The sequence below is a fragment of the Alosa pseudoharengus genome, unplaced genomic scaffold (assembly GCF_046254945.1).
Source record: "Alosa pseudoharengus isolate Yale_2024_CS ecotype anadromous, Long Island Sound unplaced genomic scaffold, YU_APseudo_1.1 YU_APseudo_1.1_scf_6, whole genome shotgun sequence".
NCBI classification, from domain to species: domain Eukaryota; kingdom Metazoa; phylum Chordata; class Actinopteri; order Clupeiformes; family Clupeidae; genus Alosa; species Alosa pseudoharengus.
In genome coordinates this window covers 33,229,144-33,242,472 of record NW_027468848.1, presented here as the reverse complement: position 1 = coordinate 33,242,472, position 13,329 = coordinate 33,229,144, and the positions used below count along the sequence as shown (strand labels likewise).

The following is a 13,329-nucleotide window of genomic DNA, read 5'->3' as shown; positions in this document are numbered from 1 at the left end:
AAACACATCACCTGATCATCTCACATAGAGTACACCACACATATGTAGGGACAGCTGGGCCAGTTATTTCATGGATCCAGGATACTATTCATCCTGATAAAGTTCCCTTGGCCTTTGGAATTAAAATAGCCCCACATCATCACACCCTTCACCATACCTAGAGATTGGTATGGGGTACTTTCTATAAGATCACCTCTCAATGGCAATGCAAATCAAACCAGCTATTAGGATAACTGAAATAAAACCATGCTAAACTCTAGGTATGGTGAAGGGTATGTGATGATGTGGGGCTATTTTAATTCCAAAGGCCAAGGGATTTTATACATTATAAAATACATTATTACATTATTCATTCACAAAGAAAATTGGAGTCCTTAAAGGTTGGATTTTTACATTTTTTTTTTAATTTAGGCATTAAGATCAATTTCCAAAAGATGATTTTTTATTTCTCTTTTTAGTCAACTTTAACATGGATGCCCAAACTTTTTCATATGAATGTCGGACAAAGAACTGATGAAAGGAAGTTTAGCTGGCCAAACTCTTCAATTTCCGTCATCGAGCCCAGGGTAGGTCACATTTAACAGTAAAATATTCCCAACACTTGATTTCATATAGTATGTTGTCTCACACAGCCACAGCACATTTAGATGCAGATAGCATAATCATTACCAGTCTAAAAGGGAGCAAGACTTATCTATACTCTTAAACTCGTCTTCTTGCTTCACGGCACCACTTTTCAGAGACTTTTTTACCCCCACAAAAGCTGCGAGACACTCTGGCAAAGAGCAATGATGCACGTTACTTTTTCCCCAACATTCCTGGGAACCAGCTAAACTGATGAAGACAGCGCTGCAACGTTGGAGTACAGTACACATTGGTCGTAGTGTTATCCCATTGCGTCGAAGTCCGAAATCATTCACAGTAAACATGGTCTAGTGTTATCCAATTGCGTGCAGTGAGATTTTAAATGCACGCCCCTCGAGTTAGGCCATTACATTGCTCTTTGCCAGACTCTTAATCTTTCTAGATTATCAGGGTCTGGATTTTCCACGCTACAAGCCAACAGGGATTGGAGTCATAATGATCTGTGATACTTCCTACTGCCTTGTGTGATTCATAAGCTGATTGATTGCATTATTAATGATATTTATTTGTGTGTGTGTGTGTGTGTGTGTGTGTGTGTGTGTGTGTGTGTGTTTGTTTGAACTGGAAACAACAATAATGTTATTTACTACAAGGCACATTACAATCTCCTCAAGGATTGGTATATGAGACAAGCAACTTTAATTGTTTCTATGATAGCAGGTCTTCAAACACAATATCAGACTCCTCATAGATTTCCTTCAGGAGTAGCAGAACGGTGTCCTCTGACTCCCTAAGGGAGGAAGAATATGAGCAACCATAAGAGCTGCTCTTATGCACAAGACATACACACACACACACACACACACACACACACACACACACACACACACACACACACACACACACACACACACACACACACACACACACACACACACACACTTCTCACCAGTAACACAAGTGACTCTGGATGGCAAACAGGTATTCATTGATGCTCTCCATGGTCGTTTGTTGGAGGACATAGTCAATCCTTCGCCCCCCGTTCAGCATCCCAGTACTGATGCCATTGGTCCTCTCCGACTGGGTTGGGACTGTGCTGGACTCTACTGGAAAAAAATTATGACAAGAGACCCGTCAGGTGATGCTTTTCAAAGATGGTTTGTAACTGCTTCAGTTGATACAATCATCACTGGTAAAAACACCCAGGGTTTTTGTCTATTTTTTGCCAGTTTATTTCACATTAGCTCTGCCTACTCTTTCAAGACATGGGATGTTTATCCAAATATAATGCACTATTTACCCTTTGCCTGTGACTTAACGCCACTTGACTATATTTCACCTGCAAGTACAACCCTTATGTTCACATGCTCACTGTATTTACGGAAAATGCCTCATACATTCCATGATGTACATTCCTACTTATTGGTACAAGTAGGCCTACATTAAACAATAGCTACAACAATAACAACATGTACTATTACCAGCATTTTCTGCACAAAATTTCCCCCCCTCCCTCACACACTGTCAGTTGATGTCACATTAGCTAGACACTGGTACTCCACCATGCTAACCTTGTTGCTGTGAAGCTGATGAACTTTGTATGCTCAGTTTCCTGCCACTGGGTCTGCGGCTGAGGTACTGCCAGGCATAGAGAAGTACAGAAGTCATCTTGTGCTGCAGGTCTGTGGTCAGGCGAGCCACACTCTGCCCAAAGTCTCCAGCACAAACACAAAGGTATAGAGATGATCATTAAGTACATTATACAAGTGGCTGTACATTGGCTGTATGAGTGAGTCTGGATAGGAATCGGGGTCGGTTGGGAGGTGTGGGAGTTGGAAGGTGAAAGATGATGCTACCAATTTTTTTAGACTTTTTGGATATGGATATGAGCACAGACATTTTTTGTTTTTTAATTGACTGGACAATTGATTGCACTAACACCAAGTGAAATGAAAATGAACTAGACAGAAAAAAGAAAAATAAGAGAGAGAGTAGCTCACTCAGGTTTATCCTCTTAGTAGTGATGTGTGGAATGAGGACAGGTGGCATGAATGTGTTGGGTTCGATCAGAGGCTCGATACGGTATGCCACTGGGTCCAGCTACCAGGAGAGAACAAATGGAAAATAGTTTTCAAAAACACTGTGCACATGTGTGAGAGAGAGAGTAAGAGAGAGAGGGAGAGAGAGAAAGTACATGTAATTTAACTTCCTCTGGATGTTTTGAGGCATCAGTGTAGGAGAGAAAGTCCAGTGTCTCTCTCTCTCTCTCTCTCTCTCTCTGTGTGTATGTGTGTGTTTGTGAGTAAAACTTCTATGAGATATGTGTATGTGCGTGCATGTGTGTGTGTGTGTGTGTATGTTTCCATGATACACTTACAGGATGATAGATGTTGTAGAAGCCCTTGCAGGTGGGTAAGGAATAGTCAGGGTCAATGTGCCTGAGACCCCGGACAGTCAGGAACATCCCGATAGGGGAGCCCAAAGCAAAGAGCATGTAGGGGTTAAAGGAGAGCTGAGGATATCGGATGGAAACCTGAACAATATCAAAACAGACATATCACACACACAAACACACACACACGCGCACACACACACATTTTTATGCCAATTATTCTCCCCAGAGCAACTTGGGGTTAAAGGTACTCTAAGTGATGTCACATGTTTTTTAGGCTAAAATGTTTTTGTCACATACAGCAAAAATCTCCTCACTATCTGCTAGCTGCCTGTCCCCTAAACACACTGTAAAAAAATGTGGTCTCTGAAAACAGCCCAGGCTCCACAAATGGCAAAAAAAAAAAACTGGTGCAACCTGCACCGAGGAAACATAACAAACAGTGTTCCAGCCAATAACCGACGAGATGTGTGTTTAGGAGAGTTTCAATGTCACGGGAGGGAGGGAGAGGGAGTAGCGAGCTAGCTCTCTATTTTGTTTGAAAGTCAGCAGAAGTGACATTGCCCAACATCGCTTAGAGCACCTTTAAGTGGCTTCCTCAAAGGCAAAAAGGTGGCAGTTGGGAAATTAAGCCACAACTTTTCTGGCTACTGTATGCTAGCCCACCTCATTAGCCATTCTGCTACCACCGCCCCATTTGTATGTGTTCATGGGAGAATACTTTCATCATGTTCTGTATGTGCTTGTAAATAATATGTAAATAATATTTCTAATATTTAGTGTAGCCTTGACATTTTTTAAACAATGGGAAGAAAAGGGATACATATGCATATATATACATTGTCATATGAACAATTAAAGAGTAAGCAATGGAAACATTTTTAAAAAGAAACTCAGCTTGTTGTACCTGGCCAACCCCTATGTCGTAACTGTCATTGTCCACACTGCTGCTGATCAAACGCATGCGGTGGAACTTGGTGGGCTGGTTTCCGTCTGATGACACACTGCTAACTGTTGCACTCAGGCCACTACTCTGGGGACTAGGAGCCAAAATGGCTGTCGCACCTCTGCCAAGGTCCTGGAAGTCACAGGGCATAAGCATAAGGTCTGTGTATGTTGTGTAATAAATTGTATGCATATGAATGAGTACATTTGGAATCAGAGAGTGCAAGAACCAACGCTTGAGAAAAACATAGGATATTGCAAGTGAGGCAAGAAAAAAAAAAACCCAGTAGAAATAAAGACATAAGCTAAAGGAGATAAATAATAGTGATTTACCAAAAGCTGGGACGTTTTAGTAGCCTATACTCAAAATATAGTGTAATATAAAGAATCTCTAGAGTCACTCGTCTATTGATTTACTTTAACACTCAATCCCTTCCCAACCTTCCTGCTACTATTAGTATGAGGTTGTGTGAATATGTAAATACAGTATGTTGCACTTTTCCATCATAGTGTCTTACCTCAGGGGACTGAGGATGGCCTGAGCCAATCACCTGGTTAGTCAGAAGGTCAAACAGAATGAGAGAGCCTATGAGAGGACAGATGGGAAGTCAGGCCATCATCAACCAATCGAGACACAGCATGAAGGGCAGAGTTGGGTTTTGTTGTTGTTGTTGTTGTTTGTTTTTTAATGTCTTACTTTTATACATTCTGTTTCATTGTGTTTAATTTTTGCAGTATAATGTCTGGGTTGTGTTATGGGTTGGCACATGGATTACACACCACTCTGTTTCAACTTCTCTTTGTTTTAAATGCTTTATCAATAAACATGACTTGACTTGACTGGACTAATATACAGTATATTCCATTTAGTACTGATATTACAGGAACTTGGTCTTGTAATATAATACAGAAACATAATGGGCCAGATCACTGCAATGATTTATGTGTCCTCTTCCAGCTCAAACCAAAACCAACCTACAGAGACTTGAACAGGACCATGCTGCCTGGCAAAGACAAAGCCACAACCCTAGGGAGACCCTGCAAGCAGCCGTCCTAGATAGCTCCCCCTAGTGTGAGCTAACCTAATTACAATCAACTCATTATAACACATTACAATACCGCACAAACCAATGACCTTGTTTTCTGCAACACGTAACAGCCACATGAGCACATAATAACTATAGGATAGTGTTTAGCTATCATAATTGCAACTATACATCAGAAACAGTTACATGAGCATCAGGGCCGGACAGTAACGGTGTACATTTACTTGAGTACAGTACTTGAGTACAATTTTGAGGGATCTGTACTTTACTCGAGTATCATTTTTGGGGAGTACTCATGACTTTACTCAAGTACATTTGAGAGGCAAATATTGTACTCTTTACTCCACTACATTTCTATCCATAACCGTGAGTACCCGTTACTTCTTCTAAAAAAAAGGAAAAAATTACTTAATTGAAATGAGTGGAAAGCAAATATTTCACTCGAGTTGAAATTAGGTGAATAAAATTAGTATAGTTTACTTGACTCCTGTAAGTTATCCCAACACAAAATACACATGTACTCATAACTTAGTTGAATGACTTATTTACACTTATTTTAAACGAGTTACCAAACTCAAATGGTTCAAGGCATCCGGTTTCCTCAAATAATTTGAGTTAAGTTAACTTCCTAGGTTTTACAGTGTTGCAACTATACATCAGAAACAGTTACATGAGCATCAGAGCCGGACAGTTACGGTGTACATTTACTTGAGTACAGTACTTGAGTACAATTTTGAGGGATCTGTACTTTACTCGAGTATCATTTTTGGGGAGTACTCATGACTTTACTCAAGTACATTTGAGAGGCAAATATTGTACTCTTTACTCCACTACATTTCTATCCATAACCGTGAGTACCCGTTACTTCTTCTAAAAAAAAGGAAAAAAGAAAAATCTCGGAAACCTTCAATTTGTTGTTTTCCTCTCAAACGTGATTGGATTGTGCAGGCGCCACTGATTGGGACAGCCTATCAGCAATCACCTTCAGCTTTCCGCCAAAGTCAACTCCATGGTCAGATTTAGATAAGAGACTAAACCATGGATGAAACAATGGATGAAGACGCAGCAGGTCCATCCCGGGAATGTGCCAACCTGTGGCCCCACCTCGCCAGACTATTTCAATTTTCTGAACAAGTTAATGATAGTTTTCGCTTCAAGTGTTTCAATTACAAAATAGTATTTTGTATTTGAAATACGTATTTTATATACATGTATTAGAAATACTGCCCATCCCTGGCAAAATGGTAAAAAGATAAAAATGACTTGATTTTACTTTCAATTCCTTTTACATTCTCCAAGGTATTAACATTAACATTTTCCATAACTCCATGTAGGACATTTCTATACATAAATGTAAGCACTGTGGCAGTAGTAATGCAATATTTAAAAAATGTAGGCTACTTTTGTACTCTTGATACTCAAGTACGTTTAAAAACAAGTACTTCAGTACTTTTACTTAAGTAGACATCTGACTGTTGTACTTTTACTTGTACTTGAGTAAAATTTAGCAAAGGGTATCTGTACTTTTACTCAAGTAATGAAGCTGTGTACTCTGTCTGCCTCTGATGAGCATATGTTATAACCAGTGGCGGCTGGTGATAATTTTGTTTAGTTAGGCATAACTCACCCAACCCATCGCACAGAAATTATTCAGAGAAAAAGCAGTGAGGTTGAATGTATAAAACATGATAACGTTGACTATGACTATTCAACGTGGGCGCTGAAATTAAAATCAACACGCAATGGAGCGGTTCCGCAGACGCTACACAGGCAAAGTGTTCAAATATGAGAGTAAGCATGTGATCTTACATTAGCCTATGCAATTTTCCTTTCCAATCCCACAAAGTATTTGTTGTGCAAGTTTCTTTAGCTATACTTACACACAGTTGTTGATAGCTCTAAGTTTGCCAGATTCCACATCTTGAAACAACAGCCTCTTAATATTCTAAGCTACTGAATATTCCTCCGGAAATGCACTTCTGCCCTGTAAATGCAGGCTCTACATAAGCAGTGCCAAATTATGTAATATGAGACAAATTAGCAAAAAAAAATTCTTGCCTCTGGGATACACTTTCCTCCTTGCATTATGCTGTATGCAGTAGTATATCACAACATATTAAAATAAGTGTAAACACGTGATATATGGTCCACACTGGGAGATGGATACATACCTAGACTGTGGCCCAATAGAGACACCTGGCCCTGGAAGTCAGGGTGACGAGAACAGAAGAGGCCATGGAGGCGGTTGAGCTCCGTTGCCACGGTGTCAAGGATGATCTGGCAGTAGGTGGGGCTGCTGTAGAAGAACAGGTCCAGTAATGTTTCATTGGTAAAGGTTCGGAGCCGCTCGATGCTAGGCAGGCTGATGCGTTGGATGACCCTAGGAAATATATTATACAACCCCAAAAATAGAAAAAATGTGGGACGTTGTGTAAAATGTGAATAAAAACAGAATGCAATAATCTGGAAATCTCTTAAACTCATATTTAGTTGCAAAGAGGACACAGACAACATATCAGATGTTGAAAATGACAAATATGACTATTTCACAGAAAAAATATGTTCATTTTGAATTTGATGTATTTGAATTTGATAAATTTGATTTGACAGCAACATGTTTCAAAAAAAGTTGGGATGGGGGTAACAAAATGCTGGAAAAGTTGTGTAATGATAAAGAAAACAAAAGGAGGAATGTTTCACAACTAATTGGGATAAATGGTAACATGATTGGGTATGAAAAAGGGCATCCCAGAGAAGCAGGGTCTCTTAGAAGTAAAGATGTAGGGGTATTCATCACTGTGTAAACCTGTGTGCACAAATAATGAAACATTCTTAGAAAATGAAAGCTTCTTAACATGAAATTGTGAAGTATTTAGGGAGTTCATCATCTACAGGACATAATATTATTAAAACATTCAGAGAATCCAGAGAAATCCTTGCAAACAAGGGAAACAGCTGAAAAACATATTGGATGGCCGTTGTCTTTTGGACCTCAGAGTGCACGGCATCAACACCAGACCTGTTTCATTGTATGGGCTCAGGAAAACATCTGATAACCAGTGTCTATGTGCACAGTTTGATACTCAATTCAAAAACTGCAGCCAAAATTGTAATAGCCAACACATCCAAAATTGTATTGACATGATACAGAAAATAGCAGGGTCTTATCTGGGCCTAAAATGGACTGAGGTGACATGGAAAAAGGTCCTGTGGTTAGACCAATCAAAATTTGCCATTCCTTTTGGAAATCATGGACTCATTTGGGCTAATGAGGAGAGGGCCTATCCAAGTATCCAAACTATCCAACTTGTTTTAGCGCTCAGTTCGAAACTTAACATCTATGACGGTGTGGAGGAGCATTAGTGCCTACAGCATGGGCATCTTGAATGATGTAAACAGGTTTTGAGCAACATATACTGCCATCCAGGCATGTCTTTTTTGCAGGGAAGACCTTGAATCTGATCTCAGGAAAACAATGGCAAAATTAATTCTGCACATATTAACAGTATTCTCCATAGAGGAAGAATCCAGGTATTATATTATATTATATTATATTATATAATATTATATTATATTATATTATATTATATTATATTATGTTATATTATATTATATTATATTATATTATATTATATTATATAGCACACATGCTTAGCAGCATGTACTTTCCTGAATGACTGTTTTATATTAAATAGCTTATTTCTTATACCAAGGTGTGAACTTCATCTGTCATACTGGAAGTGAAGTGAAGCCTATAGCTAGCCTATAGCTAAAAGGGACCTTGTGCCTCCCAGTATCCCAGTGCCTCAGGGTCTTACTTGTCCACTCCCGTGGCGTTGCCATGGAGAGGGGTGTGCCAGTCGACTGGCAGGAACTCCACCCGGCCCACCCGGCCCTCGGCACGCGCCGCCTTGCAGTGGGTCTCCACCAGCTCCCGTGCCGCATGACGAAAGCTACTTGCTGAAGCACCGTGCGGGATGGAAATTGTGTGGAGATGGAGTGGGTAAAGAAGAGTTAAGGTGGTGAAAGCCCAGAACACACACACACACTCACCACAAGTCAGACCCACACAAAGACATAAACAGACTCAGAGAGCAGCTTACACGCACATACAGTACACACAGCTTTTTCGATGAAGGCTACACATACCACATGAGATGATGGTTCGAAAGCGAAAATCACATGTAGGCCCAATCCCATGCACCATAAACACCAGGTGATCAACCGTCTCAGGCTGTCCTGCACACACAGACACACCCCGACACACAAATGCATGCACACGTGTGTGTACACATGCAACACACACACACACCCACACACAGATTTAAACAAGACAAATGCAGACTAAGACAGAATTGTTTTGAATTACCTCATACATATATCACCAAAGATAACGAAACTACATAAGGGTATAAACTGCACATGGACGTGGATGCTCACCCTGAGGAATCTCAGCACCAGTGTTTTCTATTCCCCTTTTCACTGAACAAGCATTTTTATGATCAGTGGAAGCCCAGTCATCTATTGATGTCACTGAAGGCAATGGTGTGGCAAGCTATAGCATAGACAAAGATGGATCTTCAGTATGGAAATAAGGACTTTTCTCACACTGAATCAATAAAGATCATTTTGTTTTGTCTAATGTCCTCCTCACATTCTTATACACAGACGCCCACGCACGCGTGCACACACACACACACACACATTTGAATTCTTTATTTGAATCAGCTATTCACATTTCTTACAGAAAGAATGAAAATATTTTCAGAGATAAAATACAGCTTGTTCATTGACACTCATGGGTACATGGGTATCGCTTATGTCACACACACACACACACACATGAATGCATATCTCACCTTGGGGTTATGAAGAATTACTACCTCACCAGTTGGAAGCTCCACAGTCTTCCTCCACTGGTCTTGCAGCATAGCCTCCATAAATGCCAGCTATTACAAATGCACGACAGTGAGAGATCAATTTTGGAGACCAATTTCGCTTTGGAAATATTTTGCAAAAGATGCATGATTTCAAGTTGCATGATTTCAAGAGCAACAACTAATCATCAATTGACATCAGGATATCCTCTCCAATTCTAAATGCATAGACATAGCCAGTGTGGCCTGGCACTGGCCTGTGTATGCTTATAGTATTCAGCAGACACTTTTGTTCAAAGTGACTTATAGTAGGCTATAGACACTACATTAGTTGAAAATAATAGTTTCAAATAAAGTTGAAAAGACCAAATTAAGCATAATAGTAATTCAAATAATAATAATATCAATATCAAATGTCAACAATTAGTTTTCATATTAACAAAAAAAAACATAGGACCGCAGTGGGCAAGGTTAAGTAAGTAAGTAAGTAAGTCTTTATTTATATAGCACTTTTTCTATGCACAGAGTGCAACCCAAAATGCACAGAGACATCAAGAGATAAACGATTAACAAATAATAAAAAAAAAAGTGAAAAACAAGATGCCAGACGGAGCGGCGTGACTCGCCAGTGTACCTATACAGACATTAAGACATAAACAAACAAATGAACAAATAAAAAAAAGTTACAAACTAAAAATCCCTGCGTTAGTGCAATAAGTTAAATTTAGCCGACTGAAAAAGGTCCATAGGCAATGATTGCATGAAACAGTGCATAGTGTCTTTGAACAGACCAACCCGAGACATAGAGCTGAATAATGGAATTCAAATAGCAAGGTGCAGATCCAGTAATATACCTCCAGGCGCTCACTGAAGGACTCTGGGTATGGTATGTAGTGGTGGTCATTGGCGCCCTTATAGAACCACGTGCCTCGGCGGACCGAGGTAGGCTCTTCCTTCCAGTAGGCTGCCCGTCGGATTCGCTCCGTTAGCAGGACGTCATAGTGAGCCCCTTCAGTGGCCACAACTTCCTCTTGCCCCTCTGTCACTGCATACGAAGAGAGAGAGAGGAACCAACAACAATAACAACAAAACATTCCATTTATACAACACTTTATCTTAGCTTTATGTTAATATATGTCAACATTGGAAGACAACTAGCAAAAGAGTGTAGTGTTATTGAATTGCAAACTGAGGGTAAAGCAGTTGACTGCACTTTCAGTTTTGCAATCTTGATAAATGGATTGACTATAGCTCTAAGTGATAATAGTTTCAGAAATTGTACTTCAACAATTAGTCTGTTAAAGCATTCAGAACAAAAATGTAACTAATAGCTCTTTGACACTCACCTCTGTTGAAAGCATCATTGAGATTGTTTGAGTCGTACTGGCTGAAAGGCACCCACAGACCATCACTGTCCACATTATCATAGTAGAGCCAGTGAGGTTGGACTGGTTCATAGGAAACAACCGAACCTTGGTCCATAATACACTGACAGAGGTGTCACATCCAAAATGTCCTTACAAAATGTGAGGACAGGTCAGCTCATTATAGGTCTAGTGATCCCTAAAGCACAAACATAAACACAGAAGTTATAAGAATTTGTTAAAATAGTCTGTTTAGATCCCTGAAGATTAGCTAACACGGCAAACTAACAGACAAACTTGCGGTGAATTTGCTTTGTAGGCTATGTTCTTTTTTTTGCTGTGACAGAGTGAAGAAGAGATGTCTAATTAAGATTTTGACAAATATATTTGGACCAAATTCATCCGCACTAATAGACAATATTCAGCGAAATGTTCGGGTGTTAAATAGATAGATAGATACTTTATTTGTCATTCTCACAACATGGGAGCATGTGGAGAACGAAATAAGGACTCAGGTCTCGGTGCCAATCAACTAGTGATTAACAAATACATTTTAAAAAAATATTCATAAGCTTTATCCTACTAAAAACAATTTTAAAAAACAACACGTCATAGTGTTTCTGAATAGCAGCAAGTAAGTAAAGTAAAGTGCAGTGGTATTTCTTGAGAGGACTCAAAGGCATGGCGGTGTGGAGGAGTTTATCAGCCTGACCGCATCCGGGTAGAAGCTGTTCTTCAGCCTGCTGGTCCTTGCCCGGATGCTACACAGCCTTCTGCCAAAAGGGGAGGTGGGAAAACAGTCTGTGTGCAGAGTGGGTGGAGTCTCTCATGATGCAGGTCGCTCTGCCCCTGCATCGGCTTGTGTAAATGTCTGAGAGGGCTGGTAGGTTGCATCCGATGGTCCGTTGTGCAAAACTTACCACCCTCTGCAGCATCTCCTTCTCTGACACTGTGCAGCTGCCATACCACAGTTGATATCCAGCCCTGCCTTCTTCAGCTTGCTCAGGAAATAAAGGTGTTGATGTGCTTTTTTGAAGGTGGTCAATGTGTTATGACGCCAGGTGTTGGAGATGTGTACTCTAAGGTATGCTGGGTACCCTCTCCACAGCTGCACCGTCGATGCAGAGAGGAGGGCGTGGGGGGGGTGGGTCTCCTTGGTCTTGGTGGTGTTCAGGACGAGGTTGTTCTCCTCACAGCTCCATCCACCTCCTGCCTGTATGCTGACTCATTCCCTTTGGTGATGAGCCCCACCACTGCAGTGTCGTCTGCGAACTTCACTATGACGTTGCTGTCATACTGAACTTTGCAGTCATGTGCAGTGTGTAGAGCAGCGGGCTAAGGACGCAGCCCTGGGGGAAGCCAATGTTGAGGATGATGTATGATGGATGATGTGTTGTTGTAACCTATACAGACTGAGATCTGTTGGTCAGAAAGTCCAAAATCCAGTTGCAGAGTGATGGAGCTAGACCAAGTGCTGCCAGTTTGTTCACCAGTGTCTGTGGGATGATTGTGTATGCAGAACTAAAGTCCAAGAAGAGCAGCCTCACATAGGAGTCCTTGTTCTCCAGGTGTGTGAGGGACTGGTGAACCACAGCAGCGATGGCATCAGCTGTGGAGCGGTTCCACCTGTAGGCATACTGGTGAGGGTCAGCTGTTATGTTGATGGACTTTTTTTTATATGCGACAAAACCAGCCTCTCAAAGCACTTCATTGCTATTGATGTGAGAGCGATTGGGCTGTAGTCATTTAGACAGGACACTGTAGCGGCCTTTGGCACAGAGACAATGGTGGACGTCTTGAAGCATGTTGGTACGGTGGCCTGGGAGAGTGAGATGTTAAAAATGTCCGTCATGATATCTGACAGCTGGTACGCAATGGCCTTTAAGACCCGGCTAGGGACCCCATCTGGGCCTGCAGCTTTGCAGGGGTTTATTTCTCCAGTGTCATCCTTACGTCAGCTGCTGTCAGACTGAGAGGGGGGTCCTCTGGTGGAGGTGTGATCCTGGAGGTGGTGTTTGATGCCTCAAAGCGGGCAAAAGGATGTTGTCAGGTAGTTGTGTAAATCTCTACATTTTGTTAACATCCCAATGAGAGAAATGTACCAAAACACAATGTTTATG

The 13,329-nt window shown here is 40.9% G+C and overlaps 1 protein-coding gene across 1 annotated transcript; it reads right to left on the bottom strand.

The window, feature by feature from the left end:
- Positions 1 to 538: 538 nt before the first annotated feature.
- LOC143106402 (triacylglycerol hydrolase DDHD2-like) lies at positions 539 to 12,845 on the bottom strand. Its single transcript, XM_076270675.1, has 16 exons — positions 12,757 to 12,845; positions 11,922 to 11,982; positions 11,192 to 11,333; positions 10,700 to 10,890; positions 9,828 to 9,917; positions 9,409 to 9,523; positions 9,118 to 9,207; positions 8,787 to 8,928; positions 7,140 to 7,348; positions 4,441 to 4,508; positions 3,885 to 4,055; positions 2,963 to 3,118; positions 2,586 to 2,685; positions 2,157 to 2,300; positions 1,535 to 1,691; positions 539 to 1,375 (listed from the first exon to the last, which is right to left on the bottom strand). Exons 1-16 carry the CDS (start codon positions 12,843 to 12,845, stop codon positions 1,294 to 1,296), a joined length of 2,007 nt encoding a protein of 668 aa, XP_076126790.1. The 3' UTR covers positions 539 to 1,293.
- Positions 12,846 to 13,329: the final 484 nt, after the last annotated feature.

What these genes read in the sequence shown, in the direction of transcription:
- LOC143106402 (XM_076270675.1), bottom strand. Translation starts at nt 12,845, where the DNA reads ATGCCTACAGGTGGAACCGCTCCACAGCTGATGCCATCGCTGCTGTGG. An exon ending in TGGAGAACAAGGACTCCTAT is followed by an intron (nt 11,983 to 12,756) that starts GTGAGGCTGCTC and finishes CCCTTTTGGCAG; the next exon opens with AAGGCTGTGTAGCATCCGGG. An exon ending in TACTAAGAGGATAAACCTGA is followed by an intron (nt 2,301 to 2,585) that starts GTGAGCTACTCT and finishes TTTGTGCTGGAG; the next exon opens with ACTTTGGGCAGAGTGTGGCT.